Source organism: Ambystoma mexicanum, chromosome 5q (assembly GCF_040938575.1).
Source record: "Ambystoma mexicanum isolate Mex_15411 chromosome 5q, UKY_AmexF1_1, whole genome shotgun sequence".
Taxonomy (NCBI): domain Eukaryota; kingdom Metazoa; phylum Chordata; class Amphibia; order Caudata; family Ambystomatidae; genus Ambystoma; species Ambystoma mexicanum.
Window position 1 is genome coordinate 402,608,147 of NC_090933.1, and position 24,997 is coordinate 402,633,143.

At 45.5% G+C, this 24,997-nt stretch overlaps 1 protein-coding gene across 2 annotated transcripts in view; it reads left to right on the forward strand.

The window, feature by feature from the left end:
- MIB1 (MIB E3 ubiquitin protein ligase 1) overlaps nt 1-24,997 on the forward strand; it is an 863,979-nt gene that overhangs the window by 200,518 nt on the left and 638,464 nt on the right. For both annotated transcript variants that reach the window (XM_069620891.1, XM_069620890.1), the window contains exons 4-6: nt 6,942-7,046; nt 10,309-10,375; nt 17,998-18,202. In XM_069620891.1, coding sequence (XP_069476992.1) covers nt 6,942-7,046; nt 10,309-10,375; nt 17,998-18,202 — 377 coding nt within the window. The remainder of the gene's footprint in view (nt 1-6,941; nt 7,047-10,308; nt 10,376-17,997; nt 18,203-24,997) is intronic.

Here is a 24,997-nt window from a genome sequence, read left to right on the forward strand (position 1 = left end):
AGAAATTATATAGTAGATATTCTTTTTAGTTTGGAAGTAATGATGAAATGTAATGAATTGGGAGAATGTGTAAATAAAATGTTTTTAAACTATGACGCATACAAAATAGAGGGACATGCATCATGCACTCGGTGTCCTTAGCTTTAGTTGTTAACATGCACTCACTGCTGTAGTTTTGCCACAACACCTTCCAAGGCTACTTGACTTGGGTCCATTGCAGTTTCTGGTACCAAATACCAACTCGACCGCATCAGTGCATGCTCATGTATTTTTGCGTGATTGCCGAGTCTCTGTGATGTCGCAAAGCGGCACAAGCCAAGTATCGTGTAAATGGCACATGACGTGTTGCTCGTCCCGGTATACTTCCACACCTCAATATTGCAGCTCGTAAGTGTTGGTTCACCATCCAAAATCTAACATTACAGCTGCCGCAGACCATGCAGCCCTAAAGAATCTGCATTACTGAAAAGATTTTAAAAGTTAAATCATCAATTCTCAAAGTCTCTGGGACCACTTTCACCAGTGCTCTCCTATCGGAGTTCTTATTTCTGTGATTTCGGCCCTTAAAACAACAAACGTTTCCCTTTCTCCAGCCAGCCAAAAAGGTGCACTTCATTACTCTTTGCTCTTGGATGCGAGACTTTAGCTTTGCCCTCATTTGCATACTTCAAGTCAGTATGAGGTCATTTGCAGCATTCTCCTCCTTTTTTAATTATATTAGTCCTCGGACTGAGTGCATGATCTTTATTGCGTGTAGTGGTGACAAGGGTTCAACGAACTGCAGTGCTTTTTATCCATTTCTCACTTCCGTGGGGGACACCAACTGTTGTCGGGTCGTGAACTCCTATTTGGGTTTGGCACGGAGGGCACAGGTGGAGCAGGTCCTAAAAGGCCCTCCACATTGGACAGTGTGGGCACATAGAAGTGCCCCCAGTAGGTACATTATTAACCTCCAAGTTGCGCCCCTGAGGAACTATTTGCTTGCAGACCTTTGCCCCACTCTGTATCTGCATCCCAGCTTCCACCACAGCCGATTTCCTAGTATCCTGCAATAACTGTGGAGCACCACCTCTGAGGAGTTTAAGGATGCTTTCAATACATTGATCTACATGCCGTTCATCCCTAACACGAAGGGTTTGTATCTTGCAGATGTCATCCATTGATAAATAATGTCATTTAAACAGAGTTCTAATATTCCTGCCGCCTCCCCCTTTCATCCTGTGGGATTTGATGTTCTTCACTAATGTTGTACACATCTTTACTACCTCCCCGAGGGCAGGGGGATTGAGCAGGCTATGTACAGAAATTTCAGTCTTGTGCTTGCTTGGCCTTTTCCACACGGGTCTGGATGAGTGCAATGAAGACGAGTTCATATTGTTGGAGCAGTCGGATTTCTGCTTCTTCCGCTGGCTCAATTTCCTCCCGTTGTTGCCCACCATTGGGCCACCCCACGCTGTCAATGGTATCAGTAATCGACTCCCTAATAAGGGGGTCTGCTGGTTTATTTATGATTTCAGAGCCTTCAGGGAACCCCTTTCCTAGTCCCCCCCAGCCGAGCTCTAAGCCCATACCCACTCCCCGGCCTCCGTCCAAAATGATCAAGAGGCTTTCTTGAGTACTTGATAAGTCCATAGCCATGTTTCCCCCTAGGTTCTCAGCATACTCTTTGTGTTTTCCATACGCATTGGCGGTAGGTTGTGTTGGCTCCATACAATTTTCTGTGTAATATCGATCTATCAGTCTCTCCAGTGCTTCCGACACTGACCTGAACGAGGGACCAGTTTCTGGTTGCAGTCCTGTAGGTCTTGTGAGAGCTATTGGTTCTGTGAAGCCAGGCCCAGGCCGAGGAAAGGTAGAACACCGATGTGGATAGTGGAGAGGAGAGTGGGGCAGCTTGACATATTTCCTCATGGGCAGCCAGAGCCCCCCCTCCCTACACCAAATGATATGGGTGAGTTAGTGAATTGGTGGGGCAATAAGGGGGGGGACCCTCCTGATGAGCGTCCAGATAAATTTGCGCAGCAAGCTCCTCTATCGCATCCCCAGTCCATCACATTTTCCTTTGTAACATCTTCTGCTGCTCTCTATCTTAGAGCGGCTAGTAGGGTCGCAGTGGGGGGAAATAGGAGCAGGATAATAGGGGCACCGCCAAAGATTCCAGAAGCTGTATGGCCATTTGCTGCCACCTTATTTGAGCACTTTCTCAGGGCCCATTTTATAGTTTGAAAACGTTTGTTCACCGATTGTGCTTGCTGGTGCGATTCGCGCATGGATATGAGCTGACTTGCCGGTTTGACTTCTCTTCTCCCACCTCTTTGATCTGGTATTCACTCCCATGTCGGCCTCCCACGTCTCCTGCACCTCCTACGACCACCCTCTCAGTCAGGTAAACAGGCAAAGGCAGACTGACACCAAGTCCTCTAGAGTCCCCTAGAGCCTGTCCCCTCACAGGGTTGCAAACACAGATGCCTTTAAAAGGTATGGAGGAAAGCAAGACTCATAACATAAAGTAAAACATGTGAACCAGAGTTCCCATGATTAGAGCAGGTAAGAATGAATGAGGGGGGGAAAAAGGGCTCCCCTCATTCAGGAGAACAAGAAAAAAGTCTGTAAATCCAGCAAAAAGTGCTGGGGGTCTCACTAGGAGAGTCGATTAAGCATTAAACTGATACATCTCCCTAACAGACACCCATCCGAACAGGAAACCATCCAGAGATGACTGAATGAGATGCACCTAAGCGTATTCACACCTGAACTCCACAAAATACCTATACTTCATCGTGAGCAGCAACATTCCTTTCAGTAGCACATCAAAAAGAAAACCCAGGCCAGGTGGTACCAGATGAAACTACTCTGCAAGATTAAGCCCTTCCTCCCTCCCCAGGACGTTTGGACCATGATACAGGCTCTTGCAACTGCACATACTGATGTGGGTAGCATTTTTCTTGCCAGGCTCCCTGCAGTACACCTTGCTCCACTCAACGCAGTCCATCATTCAGCAGCCTGCCTGATCACTGGTTCTAAAAAATGTGGCCTCATCACCCCCATCCTGTGTGACCTTCATTGATGCCCTCTCCCTGCCAGGATCCTTTCCAAAATTGCCTGTTTCTCTTACAAGACAACCACAGCCCTGGAAGCATGCCTACCTTGCAGATGAACCTTAAACTTCGGGTGGTACACACCCCTCTCGAATCCAAACCACTTGTAGATAGCCTGCAGGGTGAAGGGCCACAACACCATTCTTTGCATGCTATGCACCAGCATACTTCAACGCCATCCTGGTGGAAAAGAGGACTGCGCCCACTCTCCAGCAGTTCAGGAAAGAATTGAAAACCCTATTTCTAGGTGGGACTTGCACAACTCTGTCCCTGGTTCTGCCACTGCTTCGGACCCATTGTAAAATCTCCCACTGCACCCTTGAACTCTTGTACAGCACTCCGTTGCTCTTGAGCTAGGTTTGCAATATAAAGCACAAAAAACAAATACAAATGCCACAGAATCGGAAATCAAAACCACTGCATGAACAGTGCTAAACCAAACAACTACGCCTGTGACTCCTGGACGCCTACCAGTGACAAATGAGGGGCCCAAGCGATTGAGTACCCCATGGCTGTTTGCCTGGAAAGCCAAGAGTTTGACGAGCAGGTGTGCTCCCATGCCCATAGGGATTTCATGGGCATTACGTCCACTTCCTATCACAACCCTTACCTGACTTTGATTTATGGAGTTCTAGGCTAGGATTGCAACGTAGGCAATCCCTAAAGTGCCGTAATTGGGAGTGTGCCTCTAATTTTGTTGGAGAACGTTTTTCCTATCATTGTGATTTTTAAACTGCATTTAACTCACCCGTTGGCTGAAGCCAAAACTTGCCCTGGGGAACTAAGAGCCTAGGTTGGACTCCCCAAATCCTCTCACAGGGCTTCTTCTGAAAATCCCTCACAATAGTGACCTTTCCTGTGTTCTTCTAGTTCAGCAATGCTTTCCAGTCCAGCTCGAGTTCTTCAAGAGCATTCGCTGTGGTGCTGTGTGTACTCTGAGCTACTGCTGGAGCTAGGGTGTGGTTAGCTCACTGGTTGATTGGATGCACAGCTACTGTATTGGAAAGTACAGACTGTGTCCCGAGCAGGCAGTTCAGGTATATGTAGTCATTTGAGTATAAAGGTTTCCTTTTGTTATTTCCGCATTGTAGCTTAGTTTCTTGGGTTGCTTTAACCAAAGGTGTCGGATTCTGTTTGATGCATGTGCACTCATTGTCAGGTGTCTGTGCCTCTTCATATTTGTTCTGCACAAGGACAGCTCTGTAAAGCTTTTCTGGGGTCACCTATTCTTCAGGGCTTGTGACTTTGCTAGCCCCACCAACTCCAGGGGAGGAAGCATCACTTGTTTTTTTTTAAGCAGAGGTCCACTACAGTTTGAGTTAGTCGGTGTAATCCGATTGCTGGTTTAGGCTGCGCCTCTTCATGAATTGTCTTTAGGTTGGTGTGCAAGTCTGTGCTTTGAGATTTGTCCATAGGTATTCGGGTAAAGAAATTGACACTCTTAAGTGCTTCTGGGGCCACATTGCCTACCCAGACTCCAGTTACAAAATTGCACAAATGTAAACACCCTGCCTTCTACCCTATCAGTGGGAACTGCCACATTCAAATTTCGCAGTCTTGCTCTGGCGTGACTCAGTTACTATTCATAAAATTGGCCATATCGTGTTCTGGCAACTCCAGGCATTGCTCTCGGATTAAGGCAGTAGGCACGACCATATATGGTAACATCTGTATCACAGTTCCTTCCTTTCGTAAGAACAGTGTCTGGCAGCTGGGGTCCGTACTCTAACCCTGAGGAATGTTGTGTGTCTGATGGGGCATACCAGTCTTCTAATCTCTGGGGCTCAAAAGAGAAAATGGAGGGTACACCAAAAAGGGACAGGCAAAATACATGCATCATGCAAGAGGGGCTGCTGGGACTGTTGGTCTGTCAGACAGCCAATCTGGCACCCCTCTGCAATAGTTCCATGATTTGAATAACTGCATTCCTGACTGACCTTTGCCAATTGCAGTAGCGTCATGGGGCAGAGGCTGTGTTAGAAGGCATCTCCTGAGGCTTGTGTGCAAGCCTGTAGGTCACCACCATGATGGAATCCACTTTCAGGACTTTGCAAATATCCTCACCCTACTTTGGGGTAACTACGATCAGGCAGCCAAAGCACACTTCTCCCTAGATAATGCAGGGAGACGGTCAGATAAACTGTGTAAAAGGTCAGATAAACTGTGTAAAAGACCCGTAGTTCAAATGAAGGAATGCTAACTCAAGGTTACAATTCTGTATATCGTTTACTGTTGTAGTTCAGTAAGTATTGCTATGTACACTTGCAGATGCAATACACGTCTTTGTTGGGTGGGGCGGAGTGGGAGGGGGTAGAGGAGTCTCTGGATATGTGTAGGGTGACCAGCTGTGACCCTAAACGTTTAGCCCAACAGGGGCTACAATGTCCAAAGTTTCAGCCCTTTTGCTCTTAAGTTTCATGACTTGTTTGCACCCACCTAGAACTATTGTTTCCAGCTGATTGCTTGTGAGAGATACTGGTCCTGTTGCTGTGGTTGTCCCAATTATAAACCTACGCTAATGTTGAGTTATGAGACCCTTGCGGTCCAAACGCTTTGATGCTTTCTGATTTAAGACTTTAATAGATCCAGCAAACAGCACTTACCTTTTTATTTTTGTTTGTCCTTTAAACATCTCGGTATATTTCTCTGTACTCCAACTGTAATGATACACAAAGCCACCTGCAAACTGGTCACTCACGCAAGTTGTGCGAGTGTTAATCACACAAAGCTGAGTACTTTCTGTACCACGACCCAGAGGCTTTCAGGAGCACATCAATCATCTTTGCTTCCTTGGTGAGGCCTCCTGTTAGGACCTAAAATGGAAAGTTGGCTAACTGGTCAGGGAAAATACGAAACCACAAATCCCTCTTGCCAGAGCGTTCTCACAGATTGTGCAGTGTCATTTCTCGTCATTGGATTTTAGATATTGTTTGGTTGCAATATTGTGGCTGGCAATTTCAAGTGGTGTTGGATACAACAGTCATTGCCTATATTGTGCAGAATGTTCCCATTCTTTCCTACTAGTCCTCAATGATTCTTCAGGCCATGCCATGCCATGCAAAGCAAAGAAATCTATGGTCTGGGGTGTAGAGGGAGAGTGAGAGTGAGAAGGGGGCAGGGAGGGGACGTACGGACAGACTGTTGTCTCTCCTATATTCACAATTTTTAAGGGCTCTTACTGGAGTTATCTACTGCCCTTTTGTCCCCCTATCTATCAAAAAAACCACCGCAAGTACTTCGCTAGAATCTTTTTGGAAGGTATAGGTTCATTGGGTCTGATGCATTACTAGGTGAATGGTGAAGGATTAAGGGCAATGGCACCTATTTCTGAGCACTATACACATGCCCTAAAGTCACACGAGCACCTAGAGGGGCCTTAATTTGTACTGCGTGTCCCCCAGGAACTCCCTCATCTGCTCGTAGCTGCTGTGCACTGCAGCACGATGCAAAGCGATGCTGGTGACACACACATGGCCGTTAATTGTAGGCGACCTGTGTTTGACGTGACACTGATTCGCAGCTTGAATGACTCATTGGCTGTTTGTTACAATCTTAAGCAAACATTCTTATGAAAGAGATGGTAGGTGGCGAATCATTCCACCAAAATAGCCGCATGTCAAGATTTCATTTATTTGCCATCTGATTAAGGTCAAACTAATGCATGCATTTGGTGAACACCGGCGTTGCAAACTTTACAAGAAATTCTTCCCATCTACATCTTCGTTTAGAGATGACAAAAAATGTGAACTGTGCGCATATGTTTGTCATTGTTCCTGAGTTGAATTTGAAGTGCTTTTTTTTATATATATATATATATTTATTTTTCTGGTCAACTCTTATTAGGTGACTGAGATCCAGGATTGGAGTGCATCAAGCCCGCACAGCGCAGCATATGTTCTATGGGACAATGGGGCAAAAAATCTTTACAGAGTTGGCTTTGAAGGAATGGTGAGTAGTAAAACGAGAAGGATGAAAGAAAGGAGGGAGGGGTTTAAGCATGGATACCTTTCTTCCCCTTTAGGCACTGCCTTTTGTCAACCTGCTGCCCGTTTGAATACATCAGACAGCACATTGTGTCCAGCTGCCATTAATATGTATATTGGAGTGAACCCTGCATGTGGTGTTAAGCAAAATAAATTGACAACTTTTAGCTTAGTGTTGCACATAAGTGATTGTTCCAGTTGCATTTCCCTGCCCTTCAGTAAAGCTATTGCATGAAACGTTTATTAAAATAAATTAACCCAAAATCCCCCATATATAATATGTGCCTTTTTATTAACGCTCAACAAATGTATACAGTTGTTGCTTTCATGGTTGGGTGTCATAGACCTCAAAGCAATTGCATTTTGGAATCTATGTTCAAAGGCAACCGATTGAAAGCTACTGAAAGAGTTTGCCATCTAAGCACAATGACTACCCTGTAAATGTTTTTTGCATTACGAACGGTAGGTGAGGGGGCTATGTTCTCTGTTCCTCGCTATTATATTTGATGAGGGCATGTTTCTGTAGGATGTAATTTAGGACCAAAGTTATTTCTATCGTTCTGTTAAATAAAGGTGATTCTAATATAAATGGACAAAACTGTAGTTCTCTTCTGCCTGACGTAGTAAGTGGAAAAACACTCGGAATATTTCTCTTCGCACACAGTGGCAATATTGGAGCCATGCTGTCACCCATCAGGTGATTTTCTAGAAATTAAGAAAGAGTAGACTACCACTCATTCCAATTTAGTAGGAGCTGTAGTTTGATCTCTCATTAAAGAATGGCACCTGGGCTCTCCATGTCCATCCCTCCAGGTATACATCCAAACGTATCATTAATTTATAGTGCTAGAAAGTACTTCCATGTGGTCCCCAACCCTTATTGGGTCCATTATGTGATTAGTAAATTAATGTGCATTGGTCCTCATCTCTCACTGTGTCTGCCATATTTGGAGCTGCCATTCTGTCCTCGGGAGCTAAACATTCCTCATGTGAGTGGCCTTAGGTGGCGGGGAGAGACATTTCAATTATATGATCTCCAAGAAGACTCGAACTCCCGACCTATTTGTTGGTTGTTCTGATATCAAATAGATATACATTTTCATAAATGTTGTGTGGCAGGCTTCAGGGTCTACTGCACTATTGTCTTCAATGGTGCAGGCAACTGGAGGTTAAAACGGATGACTTCTACATTCACAGTCTTACACGTTTGTGAGAATGCCTTACACCAAGAATTTATTGCAAGGTTTCTTTATTGAATTTTACGGAAGTAACACAATTCTGATAAACCGATAGTCATTCTTAAGTAGTACATTCCATCAAAGGACATTAGTGCTTTGCAAGGTGTACGAAAAGTAACTTTTGACCTAATGTGATATTTTAAAAGCTTAAAAAGGAGCCGTTTGCAAAACGTAGAGAGGGTGAATTCGTGTACCTCACTTGCATATTGTGCATTATGTAAACGTATGTATGAAACGTTTTGTATTTGTATTTGTATTTTATTTATTTGTAACGCGCACCCACAGGCCCGGAGGCATCAGGGCGCAATTTGTAGTTGCAGAGATACAGAGAAGTATAGATACAGGCAAAGCAGTGCAAGTGTTTACAGAGACATGACATTTCAGGATATGGACAAAAACAATGTATTCACAATACAAAACAGTCAGAGGGTAAGAGCAGGTAAAGGCAGAGGCGCTGTCTTAGGACTAGTTGAAGAGCCAGGATCTGGTGTTGGCTTTGAAAGTGTGAAAAGACTCTTCCGCTCTAATTGTAACAGGGAGGGAATTCCAAAGCTTGGACGCTAGGACCGGGAAGCTTGAACCCCCTGCTTTTTGCAGTTTGAATCTAGGGATGGCTAGGCAGTGGGACTGGGCGGTTCTTAGTGGGCAGGTGGTCGAGTGTCGCGACAGTCGACTGCCGAGATAGATGGGAGCCTTGTTGGCCAGACATTTATGCATGATGGCAAGTGCTTTGAGTGAGATTCTTTGCTTGACAGGTAGCCACTTTAACTCTGATCTGGTTTCAGAGATATGGTGGTTGCGAGGGATGTTTAAGGCGGCACGGATGGCATTGTTTTGGGTGGTTTGCAATTTATTTAAATTTTCTTGACTAGTGCCTAGGTAAAGGGCACTGCAGTAGTCAATTTTAGCCATGATGAGGGTTCTCGCTAGTGTGACACTGTTGGATGTGGTGAGGAAGGGTCTGCAGGCAGCAATGAGTTTACATGTGTGAGCCGCTGCCGATCTGACCGCATTCGTTTGTCTAGTTAGTGATAGCGTGGCGTCAAGGTAGAACCCTAGTGTTTTCGTATCTTTAGAGACTCGTATGCTATTGCCATCAATAGTAAAAGATTGATATGCCGGGTCGAGTCTGCTCAGGCGTTGTGCAGTGCCCAGGATAAGGAGCTCTGTCTTATCATCATTTAGGCACAGTTGGTGTTGGGCCATCCAAGCTTGGATAACTAAGTAGATATCGTTGAGGGTCTTAGTGTCGACCAGATAATCACCAGTAATGGGGATGAGTATCTGGGTGTCATCCGCATAATTAGTGTAAGAGACACCCAGATAGTCAAGAACATCAAAGAGTGGTTTTGTCTTGCTTTTTGTTGATACTTACTACCCCTTTCCTTTTATCATGCACACTTGCTAGCTATTACGGCTCTTCTTTACCAGATACAGTGGTTTCTAGATGAGCAGCGTTTATCCATTTCTAAATATTGGGGTAGCCATATGTTTTTTGTTTAGCAATGTCACGTTTGTATATTGTCCACTTGTCAGGTTCTTCATGGTTGTAAACTCTGCAATGGCTGTTGTTGGTGGTACCTTTTGTTAATGGTACTCAACATTGTATTTCTAAGCAAGCCCTTGTTTTCATGACCACCTTTCTACCGCACCCCGCCACACACTACTGGGAATACAATGGTTGAGATGGAAATTAGGAGTAATCTGTCTCTCTACCAACATGTAAACTGAACACTAACAAGTCTGTGTGTATATTTAAGCCTTGCTGAGGTGTCACACTGCTCCTTTATACACATTCTCAAACAGTGTTGATGTCACATATGTACGTTGTATGGCACCAGTTAACTTGGGGAGCAACAAGTACCTCATGTTATGTTATGTTAGTGTTAAGCTGAGAATGCTCTTCTAGGCTACAAGCAGGAGCTAAATGGCTCCTCAGCAATTTCGAACCCTGATTTAGTTTGAATGTGTTTCTCGTTTTTTTTCCAGTCTGACTTGAAATGTGTCCAGGATGCCAAAGGTGGATCTTTCTATAGAGACCATTGTCCTGTGCTGGGTAAGTAAACTTAATGATGGATGAAGTCTTGATTAAGGATAGTGGCTCGCTCAGAATTTGCTCCAGTGCTTTTTTAGTGGTTGCAAATATACAACAGTTACTGGACCATGGTTCTAAATTTCTTTAGTGCTAAATGTCCTTTCCAGCGGATTTTTTTTTCTATGCAGAATATTCTCATCCTCCTAGGCACATCCACACAAATGGATAAGAACTCTGGGAATCTCGTTTCCTAAGTGGTCGTTTAGTATTGCTGACTTTCATTAGCGAAATGGCAACACAACCTTTTAGTTTTAGATAATCGACCTGTAAAGGACAGCTGATCAGATCTACTAGTATCAGTGTTGTTCCTGAAAAAAGTCTGTCTACGGTAATCTTTGCTAGTATTCTCTAGGTCATTTTAGTGCGGTGGAACATTGCAATGTATAATGACATATTAAACTTACCGTTCGAGGGAACCAGTGGCTGCACACATTAATAGGTGTACAGCTTGATCCAGTTTGTCTTAATCTCATTTACAATATACAGTTCATTGGTGTTTTCAATGGGTGTTTACCCTTATTCCCTTTTCTCAGTTGTTGCACAGAAGTGCCTTCCAAGTACATCCAAAGGATGTGTTCCATTTACTTCTCATTTCTATAAATTCATATCAGGGATCAAAGTAAATGTTTGATAAACAGGTGCTAAATGTGGCTCTTGTGATATAGCCCATCGCCCAGTTATCAAACTACTTGTGGGGGGAAATGAAGCTATAGTAGTACAAATATGATGCAGCAAAACTATCCTCGGCATGATTCAGCAATGTCACTTTTTCCATCCAGCACAATAACAAAGTTGTTGATGCATTCTATTTTGAGTACATCCTAGGTGACTGTACATGTAATGTAGATTTAAGTCTAACACTTTCTAATCTCGTTTTCAAAATGTAAGCACAGTGAACGAACTTCCCTCATGCATATGATCAGCACCAGCCATTGATGTATTGTGAATTTTTGCAATCCTATTGCGTAATTTAGAATTTCATAGACTAAAAGAGAAACATCTTTTGTATATGTAATCAAGATATTCATGGGTGTCCCAAATGGCTGGCAAAAGTTTACCGTCGTATGCATAATTGTATGGCACCAGTTGCGTTAAAGTCAAAAATAGCTCTTTAAGTTGAACAGGCTCATTCATGCCAAATAGCTCCCTGATCCTATGATCCCTGTATGTGTGAATCAGTCTGAAAGTGTTTAACTGTAGCTAGAAACTTTAGTGAACTGCTTCTGCACAACATCATTGTGGGTGCAGCAAGGATTTTGATTAGTGTCTTCTGTTGTACACATCCTTTGCAGTTAAGCTTTTTTTTATTGTAATGTCGTTAAGTGACAGGTTGTCTGCCACCTATAAAAAGCATCAAACAAATATTCTATATAACTGCTTAAATCCAGGACACAGGAACTCATATGTGATGTTTGTCAAAATTTGAAACAAATTGTTTTAAAATATGCCCATCTATTACATAATTTCTGAAAGGGTGCAATTGCAAAACTATGGCTTAAAACTCAATTTTTAATAAACATTGTTGGCAGCAGTTGGTTTGCTGCGGTTTGTTTCCCGATGTCTGTCTTCATGGTTGCTTGTGTGTTAACTGATGTTGGTACAGAATCACATTTTTGAGGGTTCTGCTGCCCCATTTTATGGGACCTTTAAACTTGTTTGCTTTTTCTTGTTGGTTTTCTTGACTCTTTGACTGGGACTATTTCTAGGCCAATGTGATCACCTAGTAAACCTCTTGGACCAAGCGCCTGGAGTTTGGGAGCATTCTTTGCCTAGAAAATAGCAAGTCGCCATTACCCTGCTTCAGCTTTGTCTTGGCTCGTCCTGGGTCTACTTCCTTTGCTCCAATGCTCGGACCGTTCTTTGCTGGCTGCGCTGTTTCACCTCTAGAGCTGCCCGTATCTCCTTGTTCTGGTTCCTACATTCTCATGGGGCAGTCTCATCACTGTTTTGACTTCTGGCAGGGAATGGTCATCCTGGATATATTGATTTATTTTCTTCCGTCTGGGTCCAGGGTTCAAGGCCTGGAGTATGGGCAGGGATGGACTGGGAACCAAAAAACGCCCTGGAAATAATTCATAGTGTCCCCATATTACACATTTTGAGCAAGCCCAATGCTTTTCCTATGAGAATTTGCAAATAAAATACAAAAGAGGCCCAGGGTGGAGAGGCCTACCGGAAAATCTCCAGAGTTCCCTGTAGGCTAGTCCAGCCACGAGTACGGGATACGGTTTCCAGCCCTGTAAAATAATTCCTATACTTACCTGGTCCACCAGCCTCATCAGAACTAAATCCTGGGTACCCGTCTTTGGGTCTTGATATATTCTTACAAAATCCTATTCAGGTGTCCCGTGGGTCCTGGAGTAGTGGAGGGCTGCAGGCCCCTGTGTGCTTTGTTCCTTCTGTGGCTGGCTGCATTTCAAGCCTCACACTTGGGCTCTTCAAGCAAGTCTTTTCTGGCGCCATCGGGGGTTGGCTGCTCCTTTGACCGCACCTGTAGAGTAAAACTATTCCTTATTTGGCTTTAACCCATAATTTAAACTTGCCTATGGACTTTGTTTTGCTTATTCCTGTGGGAAACCTTTATAACTTCTTCGAAGTGACTGAAAAGGGTACTTGCATGATTCTGGGAATTTTACATGGATCCCTTTTGGCTCCTAAGGTTTCTTACTAAGATTGCATTTTTTGCATTTTCCCCTGATTTATTGCAGAATGTACTGTAATGAACTGCTGCACTGCACTCCTTCCTGTTGTACTGTGCCTCAGTACTTTATCTTACTTTGGTTACATTGTAACCACCTATTTCTAACGAGTGCATTAAGACCATGCAGGTCTGTTATTCTGAGTCCACTGTATCCTAACCTTCAGGGGTCCTTTTGGGCGTTGGTTAGAATTGTTAAATCACTTTACTCCTTCTAGATGTACTACTGAGTATATGGTCTGCATGAGTCTTAACTATTATACTGTGTACAATAGATTGCAGGTAGTAACGACTCTTCGTGCACTGGCATTTTGGGTCCTTGACATGACTGAGGTGATGTTTTATTAATGTGAGATGAGCTCCCACCCTTTTCCCCCCCACCCCTTAGTGTTGTGTATTGCGTTTACCAATAGGTGTAGGTCACCTAACCACCAGCCTCTTCCCTCCCTTGAGTGAAGCCTGTCTTGAGTTTGGTCTAACATTTGGTTGGGGCCTTTTATTTGTATTATGATAGATCGTTTCACACCCCTCTCCAAAGGGCTGTGGAAAAACACCCTAACATCCAGCAGTGTTTTATAATTGGGCCTACTAGGCCTTGGCCTAGAATGGTGGATTTTATGGGACAGCAACATCTTGCATTCTGTTTATATGCATAGTGTCTTTATTCATAAGTAAACAGGACTGACCCGATTGCTAATAATAAATGATCACTTTCTGCCGCTCAGATAATTACATGTTTTGCTATTGCTGGCTGAAGCAGACTCACTCTTGCAAGTCATCTTGCTAGTTTGCAAATGCCTGCGTCATAGTTTGGCCTACTATAATTATGCTGTTTCCTGAACCGGTCTCCGAGAAGATGGCTAGAGGAGCGCATGGGCATTTAAGGATTGTTATCTTTGCAAAAATCTGTTGCCTGTAACCAGGAAGAATTTTGTCAATTTACTGTTTAGTGTCCTTTTGATATGTAAAATATTATTCAGTTAAACTGCAGATTTTCATCATGCAGAACAAGCTGCATGCCTGTGCCAAAGACCTACAGCATTTTGTTATATCATTGGCTCTTTTGGATTGTGCCTTTAATGAAGTATGTGAGTTTCTATTGGATTCCCCCATCTCTCATGGATTCCTCATTATGATCTTCCTATGCGCAGCTGTTGGAGTGGTCAATAAAGGTCCCAATTAGAAAGAGGGGGTTCATGTTGCACGTGCCATATTGGTGACTGGGGGAACGGCGATGTTGACGTAATGTTAAAATTTAACATGTATCTAGTTTAGTGAATGGGAATGTGATAAGTGTTACTTTTAGTGTTACTTTGTGTTTAAGTTGATACATTTTAGATTTGCGCGCAGCAAGATAAATGTCAAAACTGCTGATTCAAATCTAAAGAATATAGGTGTGGTGGGCCACGTAGCTCCTAAAAGTTGGGTAATGAGGAGCTTCATATGCGCATGTGAGATAGGAGATTTGCAAAGGGGAAATCGCTGTGAGGACCCTGTGCTTCTGAACTTGCATGCACAGACATACATAAATGGGGGTCTTGCGGGATATGTATTTTGAGACATTTGGGGTGCATGGTGAAAATACAAATCTGTATGCCGCAAATCCTCTCATAAGCTAGGGATTGTGCAGGCCCAGAAGCCTGGGTTGGCGAGATGACCTCTGTGTGACTGGGAAAGCTGTTTTTGGCAAGGTTGAAGGCTGAGGAACTGCAGTGGGTAGCTGCGATCATCTCAGATGGTCAGTTACAGCTTGGCTCTGGTTTTTATGGCTTGGTAATATTGTGAAAAGGAGATGCAATCTTTTTAAGTACATGGGAGCTTGTTGTTCATTGTCCAGGGAAGTCCGGCCATCTAGTTGTGACTTGAGTAATAAACCCGGTGCAAGGACTGCTTAAGGGCAGAGTTGACAAATGTGTTATGGGTTTCGATCATCTTCTCGGGATGTGCCCAGAGGCCATGAGTATTCAATTGGTAGTCGTATAGATTAGTGTGGAACAAGGATGCCAGCAAGTCTGGTTGGGTAAGATAGATATCGCCAGTACGATGGGAATTTGTTTAACTACATGAGGAGAGGGAGAAATAGTGTCCTTGCAAACCATGTGCATCATGTCAGGGGTTGGAGGTCCCAGGCCAGCTGGAACTGTAATTCATTGTTTGTGTGAATGTGTAACCATGGGATGACGTCATAATCCCAAAAAGGGGTGTGTTGCAAATATGAGCCGATGCAAAGATATGTTGAAAGGGGATGGTAGTCCAATAAATATGTCCATTGAGAGTGTGGGAATTAAAGGCGATCGAATTTCTATTGTATAGGTTTGACCAACTGTGTGGGGGGGTGATCTGTAATACAATATGTGGGAGTGTTTTAACTGTAATCTGAAAACTTGTGCCATTCAGAGGGACTCTGGTTAGTTTGACTCTACAGTGTCATCTAGAACCTCACGGCCATTATACAATAAACTTACTTGAAGTACAAACATGCCCTCGCCTCTTAAGAGGTGAGCCTACGTTGGGTTTAGGTAATCCGTGATCCACCTGCACACAGCACAGTTGATCTTCTTAAACTTTTCTGCGTGGGTGCAGCATGGCTCTGCGTTTGCTCAGCACAATGTCTCTACATTCCTGCACATGACATCGGGGGCCAGTATATATCTGGGTGCTATGCCCCTGAACCTCAGTGTCTTGTTTCACTGCCCTCTGTTCACTTCGGAAACATGCTCATCGGTTCTCGCTGCCGCCAACCATCCACCTCTTTGATATTTTTTGACACCATGCCCAACCCAGCGAAGGCTTTGGAAATTCAAACCTTACACAGATTGCAGCTGGCAGATGTCACATCAAATCCGCCCAGGATTTGTCCACTGCTTGGGTAAAGATCACAACACCCAAGATTGGGGACATGGACTGGCACAACTGCAAAGCCCCTCTGGGAAAGGGTGGCAAAGAACTTCACCCATGTCCCCAAGGATTGGGGGGGAGGGGAAAGTCGCATGGTCCTGTATGAGTTTGCATGGCGTGCAAAATTGATCTGAGGAGAGGTCACTTGTGCGCTAGGAGAAGCACCACAAAAGGTCTTGTTCACTGAGTGGAACTTTGCACCAGCATTGTTGTTCTTCCTCAAAGAAAAGGATTCACCACTCCAGGGCTTCCCCAGAGGTATCCACCTATGAACCTTTATGGTGTTATGGGCAATGTGAAGATGTATAAATGCTCGCTGCAGATTTTCAGGAGGCCAGTAGTCTGGACACCGCCCCTGAGCTGGATATCCTTCCTGCCTCCACTAAGCCTCGGGCATCGCAATGGCCAAGACTTCTGATACCCTAGGGCTATCTGCTCCATCCAGACCGAAAGTTCAATTTGAATTGACGGACATTCTGGATGAAAGGCCAGAAAGGGAGACCTTGTTCAGTGTAGCAGTAGAAGCTCTTGTGCGAGAGGTTTGGGAAAGGCCGGTCTCTGCATTGGCAGTTGACAAGGAACTGGCTAGGAAACACCACCCTGCCCCCTCAGACAAAGACTTCTTGTCCACTCATGCCTCCTCTGAGAGCTTAGTGGTATAGGCCACAGCTGCAAGCCTAAAACATCCACCTTTTCTTCTCTTCCCCTGACTGGGAGAGTAAGAGAATAAGATGCTTGGAGAAATAAGGTTTTTCCTTCAGGCAATCTAATCTTTTGTGTCATCAATGCTTCTCCTGCCCTGGCGAATTGGCTTGTGGTCTGAAGTGGCCAATGCAGCAAGAATGATTTTTGGCCATGGTCCAAGACAGCAGAAAGGCTTCCCGTCAAATTCTGCAGTTGTGACTCAACACTCCAAATTGTATCGGATAGTCCATGGCCACGAGTATGGTGGTGAGGCGTCCCTCTTGGATGAGGATGTCTGGCCTAGTGCAAGATGTACAGGCAAATCTTTTAGACATGTTGCTTGTTGGACAGATTCTGTTCGGGGCTAAGGCAGACGACTCCCTTTAGAGGTTCCAGTCCTCCAAGTCTTTGGTTCTGGCTGTTCAGTAACCCTTTGCTCAACCTACAAGGGGTCAGGGTTTTTGCCTCTCTGCCTCTTGCGTGCCAAAAGGGCTGCGCAGCACCGGGGAGGCTACAGGGCAGATGCCTTCAGAGAGTAAGAGGCAGAGGTGGCCCTAGGGGAGGATTAGCGTTGGCCACTGCCCACACTCTAATCTCCAAACTGCCTGATGAGCTTCAATTGCAGAGGTTGGAAACCGCCAACCTTGAGGAATCCAGCAGAGTTTAGAGCTATTGCATTGTTCCTTAAGGAAAAGCAGTCACTCAAAGTCCTCCATGTGTCCATTCATATGGTTTCCTGGATGGAGTGGCTTTGAGAAGTGGAAAAGAAGTGTAGGTAATGGGTCATTTTCCTTACACCGCCCAGCAGTAAAAAATACAAAAGGTCTACATTTGGCCCATTCACTAAAAAGGGCAGTTTAAATATTTCACATTGAAATACGTTGAGCAGGATTTGTCAGAGGAGCCAACGAAGTGACTACATTTAAAACACATCAGTGCCTGGTGTGTTCATTAAAAAGGTGGCAATTTGGTAGCCTTATCACAAGTCACGTACTTCAGCAATAGTTACTTCCAAGCATTCATATGACTACTTGAGAGCTTAAGTACATTTCCTTTGCATAAACATCAATTTTCTTGGTGGTCTCTTTGCTTAGTTAACTATGCCCTTCAGTTTCTTTTTACCCCATACCTCTGTTTTCCAATATCGAGAATATTGAAAATGTGGAAGTGGTTTTCTTTTAGTTCTTATTGTGCAAAATCCATTGTCATACTTTCCTTTATTTTTGGAGTATAATTGTCTAACATTGAAACTGCAAATATTTAATATTGATCAAAATGTATTTCTCCTTGATTGTTACTTTAGGTGAGCAGAACGGTAACAGGAACCCAGGTGGACTGCAGATTGGAGACTTGGTTAACATCGACCTGGACTTGGAGATTGTACAGTCGTTGCAGCATGGCCATGGAGGCTGGACTGACGGAATGTTTGAGACCCTTACCACCACGGGCACAGTTTGTGGTATTGATGAAGATCATGATATTGTTGTACAATACCCAAGTGGCAACAGGTGCAAAATGATTTTTTTTTAAATGTATAAACCTTTTTTTTTATTGTTTGGGAGGGGGGGTGGGATTGTGCAGTTAGACGCCTTTCCCCGTTCTGCAAAATGACATGAGGGCCAGTGTTTGAATAATTGTCATAGGAAATGCAAGTCTGACGGGCCAATCCTTTATATCTGTTTAATCAAGCAGCTGGCTTTATGGGGCTGCACTGGTTGATGGCAGCCTTTGTATGATTTTAATTGGGTGCAGGCTGAACTTGCATTATCAAGTGCACTGGCCATAGTGTCCCTGGGTTTGAAGGCCCATTTTCTATACTCCTGTACCTTTTGATCGATATTCTGAATTTTGGACTTTTATATTCCTTCAGGCCAAACTTAATGCAAAACCTGACTGAGAGTGTGGCTCTGTTTTGTGTGCTCTGCCTTAAGAGTCCTTATGAATCCAAAGGCAGGTGTACCCCAAAGGTCCCTCAGCATTCCAGAGTAGGTGCCCCATCTCAGTCATGTGTTTAGGCTGGTGTGGCTTTTTTCGAGTGTGTAATATGGTTCCACGAGGGTGAGGGAAATGGAATCCAATTTACCTGGCCGATTCCTTTTTGAACCCCTCTTTCATTTCATAAAATTGTGGTTGTCCATGTACAACAAAGCCCTCTGACCTTACCCTAATTTTCCAGACCTGAGATTTCACAAATGCAGTGTCCTGTTGCTTTGGTCCCAGGTCATTAACGATTGTGAATACATGGAGGGGGGTTCACCGTAAACTCCATTTTTTTTCTCTTTTCTCCCCTCTCCTACATGCCTCCACACCCCAACAAACCCATATATACATTCTAAAAAAATAAATAAAGTTAGAGAATGCAGCCCGGCAACCTATGCCTTTTAAAATGTAAACCATATATGTACAATCATTACATTCGCTTTGGCAGGTTGTGTAGTGGTTGGACCTACCCCAGTCCCTTGTGGCGTAGGTCTGGGAGTTTTGTGATCTGACTACACTTGATAGACTTAATCTACATTAAAGGGAAGTACTTTGTTTTAGAATTGGAGCAATACAAAAATAGTATAGTCAATACTTTTAGCATGTTTGTCCCTATGTCATGATCTCTGCTTCCAAAAGGTCAGGACTTACCCAACTCCCTTGGAAGCAGATCCATAACCCAGGTTCCGAGTGCCAACCAGTCCCAATTGGGACCTTTTGGACCCTGTCCTGGCGCCAATGGCACAAGGCTCATAAATATGCCCAGTCCTAGCGCTGGAAGCGCCGGGCTCATAATGCTTCGGTGGACTTACCTGCAGCAGACCATGCTGCTTACTTACCTGCCAGTTGAGCCTCTAATCCTCTTCTGTTTGGGACTACTTTTCCTGTTGGGTGGGGCAGGAGCCACTCCCTAGGTTCAGAACACTGGAACTCTTCTGGAAAGCAGGAACTCTTTTCTTACCTAGGCGAGGCTGTGGAAGGAGACACCTAAGCACTACAGGAGGCTATTTAAACCACACCCGATGGATGAATCTTGCTTTGCGTTATTCTGCATCCTCTGCAGCAGAACGCTCATCGTGTCTTCTGCATCTGATCCTGGGCCTAAGGGAAAAAGGCTTACCATCCTGAATCCAGTCTTCAGCAACACCTATAAAGACAAGAAAGAACAGGTTAGCATTACGGTCTTCAGTGACAGCGCTTCTCTTACCTGGTCCATCGGCTGTCACCAACACCTCGCGCTGCATTACGGCATCTGAAAGACAAAGGCTTACCTACTCTTCACGTGCTCCGGAGGTCTTCGCACTGCATTCCGGCATCTGAAAGACAAAAGCTTACCAACTCTTTGCACGCTCCAGAGGCCTTCGGCGCTGCATCCCGCATCTGAGAGACAAAAGAAGGTGCGTTTAAAGACATTGGGTAACTTTATTACTCACGTGCCAGTACTCCTTCCCACACCAAACCCAGTGGGTATTCCGGCACCCTTCAGCAGCTCCGAACTTGTACCTGCAAGATAAAAGGATAGTTAGTGCGCATCGTGAAGCAGGTAACAAGCGCTTACTTACGTGCTTCCAGGCGCTTCTATTCCTCACGCGGGTTCCATCCTCAACTCACTTCAGCCCGTCATCCGCCATCGCCGGAACCCTGCAAAACAAGAGACATCATTACAAAAGACTTTTAAAGACATTTGAAATACTCGGAACTTACCGTTCGTGCAGTAAACGACGGACAGCAGTCCTCTGAGGTCAAGAGGCCTGCACCCTTATCCAGTGAAGAAACTGGTTATGGCACCCTGCCCCGAGGCAGATGGAGAGCTCGGCGTTCACTTACCTAAGGTGAGCGCGTTAACCTTTTGGGTTCTACAGGAGAAGAGAAGGGGAAGAAGAGAGACACCCAATAACCCCAGTTCATTAATCCCATATTTTCTATCTGCAGACATCTTACTCTTCGAGTCAGACATACAGTGCACAGAGGTCCAGCCCAAAGAGCCAACCGTGTGTTACACATCACCTTTGAAGATGCGGTATTCGCCCAGTCAAGACCGGCGCCTCTGCGGGAATCAGGTGGGCGTTACACTCTAGGAACCAGGATAAAGAAAATGGGCTGCTCACTGTTCTTGGTAAGAACTATCAAAAGTTATTAACTTGGTAGGGCAGCTGTGGAGGAGGTGATCATTGGCCGACAGTTGAAGGAAACCCCTCCCCTAGTCTGGATCTCCTACAGGAGATCCAGACGAAGATCTGTTGAATCTCAGGAAGGAACATTGCAAAGTTAAGCAGAGTTCAAGAGGTAGGCCCTTTTGTGGCCCGTTTCCAAGAAGGCAAAAATGAAAGGACTAATTATGCATCTGGGTTTGGATGACCCCAAGTTGTGGAAAAGGCTTCTGGAGGTCTTCGTAGAAGTATTGGAGACAAGGGTGCATAGAGGCTGAGGGGCAGTCGGGACTGGTCATGGCTCTGTGAGGCAGGTCTGCATGCAAAGCCCCTTGGCAATGGAAGAATGGGGCCAATGGTGCAGATGAAGATTAGTAGACAAGCATAAGCTGACGCTTTGGTTGGTGGATGCTGAAGCAGAATTTAGAGCTCCAATTCGAGGCAGCAGATGCGTCCATCTGGCAACAATTTAGTTATGGTCAGTAGAGGCTCCCTTGAAGAATAGACCACAGCAGTGTCTGGCACTGAAGAGTGCATTGATGGAGTAAGCACCTTCCAAAAGCAGAAGCCACACTGTCGGGGCTCTGCCAGCAAAACAATAGTTCAAATTCTTGGATGGTAAAACACCAGGCCAAGGAGGGAATCATTGTAGTGTGTTCTCTTTGGCTGTGTAGTGACATAGCATTGCCTTGGCAGGAGGATTTGGAGTCAAGCAACATGGCTTTCAGCATGATCCTTTGTGAAGTCTTAATTTCCAGCTGCACTGTAGCCGTTGGCAGTCTTCCAGCTAATTGCAGGTAGGCAAAGAAAAACACACGCACTATATATATATATATATATATATATTCAGTGAAAAAACTTTGTTAAAGGGACGTTATGGTTGCAAGTAAAACCGAAAAACCCTTGAAATTCGCAAGTTATGGTAAGCTAAGCAACCATAACTCGCGCCACCACTGTGCACTGCTAAGACTAACACCCAGGACATCAAAGATGACATCATAAATGTCATTGATGACATCACATGTGTATGTATTTTTCATGAAATATGTGTACAAGGGATTCTTATAATGTTTCGCGAAACAAGTGTCAAGGATCATTGCAATAAATATCATACCCTAATTAGTGCATTGAACGATGCATTGATATAAATAGCATTCTATTATGGGGTTCTATCTAGTATACTAAGCTACTCATACAAACATTGTGTGCAGTGTACAAGATGAAGGTATAATATTCGTAATGTTAATATGTTGAATAATGAAATCATTGTTTTCTTAATAGATTTTTGTGTACTGTGAAATATGTAAGAAGTAGCTAATAAAACACATGTATTACATAATTGCATTACTATAGACAAAACACAAAGACACAAGAACACATACCAATATGGGTATATACAGGGAAAGTGAAGTTAGCAAAAAAACACAAGTAGTAACAGAAACAATTCATAATTTAACTGATTATTTTCATGCAAATAAATGATTGCTCTGTTTCAAAGCTACTATTTACCCTAGGTATATGTATCACTTGATGTGATTGCACCCTAAGGAAAGTAGTGTGAGTACAATGTATACAAATATGACCATATACAGGGAAAGTACAGCCATAAAAAAACAGAACTATCAGAAAGTGCTCATAAGTCTATTGATTATCTTTATGCACAAAAAGGATTGCTGTCTTTCAAGCTTGTGTCTTTCCTTATGTATGTTTCATATGATGTGACTGGACTTTAAGGGAATTACTGTAAGAACCTACTTGAAGGATACGTCTACAAATAAAATAAAATGTTTAGTTTCTGACTGTTACTGAAGAAAACCATGTTGCCTAGATATGTCAGCAAAAGAAAAGAGTGAGCCAGACATGTGATGTCATCAGTGATGACATAAATGACATTTGTGATGTCATCTTTGATGTCCTGGGTGTTAGTCTTAGCAGTGCACGGTGGTGGCGGGAGTTATGGTTGCTTAGCTTAGTGTGCATTTCAAGGGTTTTTCGGTTTTACTTGGAACCATAACGTCCCTTTGACGAAGTTTTTTCACTGAATTAACGCAACTTAACCATAACGTCCCTGTAACATTTTTTTTAAACTAAATTTTAAAGGTTTTTATTAGTGCAACGTCACCATAACATCCTTTTCAATAGATGAAGACCACTAACATTTTATGTCCTCAAAGTGGGAACGCCGGGTGGTAAAAAAAACCAAAAAGATTTTCCTTGCAACACGGGACGCCTGTGGCGTCCCGGTGTAGGAAGGAAAATCTTTTACCAAGATGGCCACCATGGAAAGGGAAGGGGGGGGGGTGTATAAAGAACACAACCACAACAGGGCATGAGCGGGGGGTGGGGGGGGGGGGGGGACAGGGGAGACACATGGGCATGAGCATGGGGTGAGAGGGAACAGGGTACAAACTGGGCATGAGCAGGGGATGGGGAAAATGAAGGAAACACGGGGCATGAGCGGTGGTGGGGGGAACACGAGAGACACACTGGGCATGAGCAGCGGTTGGGGAGGAACATGAGGGAGACGCGGGGGGTGGGGAAGAACACTGGGCATGAGCGGGGGGGTACAAGGCACACACGGGACATGAGCGGGGTGGGGGGGAAAGGAGAGACAAGGGGCATGAGCGGGGGGTGGGGGGAACACGAGGGAGACACGGGGCATGAGTGGGGGGGTGGGGGCTAACACGAGGGAAACACGGGGCATGAGCAGGGGGTGGGGGGAACACGAGGGAGACACGGGGCATGAGTGGGGGGGTGGGGGCTAACACGAGGGAAACACGGGGCATGAGCGGGGGGTGGGGGGAACACTAGGGAGACACGGGGCATGAGCGGGTGGTGGGGGGCAACAGGAGAGGGACACGGGACATGAGCGGGGGGTGGGGAGAACAAGAGACGGACACGGGCATGAGCGAGGGATGGGGGGAACAGGAGAGAGACACGGGGCATGAGCGGGGAGTGGGGGGGGGTACAGGAGAGAGACACGGGGCATGGGTGGGGGCAACAGGAGACAGACACGGGGCATGAGCGGGGGGTGGAGGGGAACAGGATACAGACACGGGGTATGAGCGGGGGTGGAGGGGAACAGGAGATACAGACACGGGGCATGAGTGGGGGGGACAGAAGACCGACACGGGGGATGGGGGGGTACAGGAGAGCAACACGGGGCATGAGCTGGGGGGTGGGGGGGTACAGGAGAGCGACACGCGGCATGAGCGCGGGGTGGGGTGGGTACAGGAGACAGGCACGGGGCATGAGCGGGGGGTGGGGCAACAGGAGACAGGCACGGGGCATGAGCGAGGGGGGTGGGGGGGCAACAGGGGAGAGAGACACGGGGCATGAGCGAGGGGGATGGTGGGCAACAGGAGAGACACGGGGCATGAGCGGGGGTAGGGAGAACAGGAGACGAATACGGCACATGAGCGGGGGGGTGGGGAGAACAGGAGACGGACATGGAACATGGGGGGGAAGGGGAGAGAGACACACTGGGCATGTGTGGGGGGGAGGGAGAGGGACACGGGGCATGAGCGAGGGGGGTGGGGGGCAACAGGAGAGAGACACAGACACACACGGCATGAGCGGGGGTGGAGGGGAGGGAGAGAGACACACAGACACACACACACACACACACACGGGGCATGAGCGGGGGGTGGGCGGGAGGGAGAGAGACACACTGGTAATGAGCAGGGGTGGGCGGGAGGGAGAGCGACACACAGCGTTTGTGTGCAGGCGGCAGATCCCGCTCCTCGGCCCTCCGCTGGCCACCGTGTGCCGATGGCGTGAGCAGGGGGCTGGAGGAACAGGGGAAACACGGAGCATGAATGGGGGTGGGGGACAAGGACACACGGGGCATGAGTGGGGGTGGGAGGAACAGGAGACAGACACAAGACTTACTGTGCAGGCTGCGAGGAAGAAAGATGGCAGGCGCCTCTGAAGCCAGACGCACTGCACGCTTTCACCGCATCCAATGAGAGAGCATGTCGGATGTCCACGGACATCATGCAAGCTGCTTGTCCAATCACAGTCCTGTCCGCGGAGCGAACAGGGAAGTGTGTCAGCGAAGAGAACACAGATATCACTAATTTTTTTCACTTACATTTTTGTCATTTTCTTAAAGACTATTGGACGGATTTACACCAAATAAAGCAAAGCACGCTTTCAGGACCAAGCCGCCGC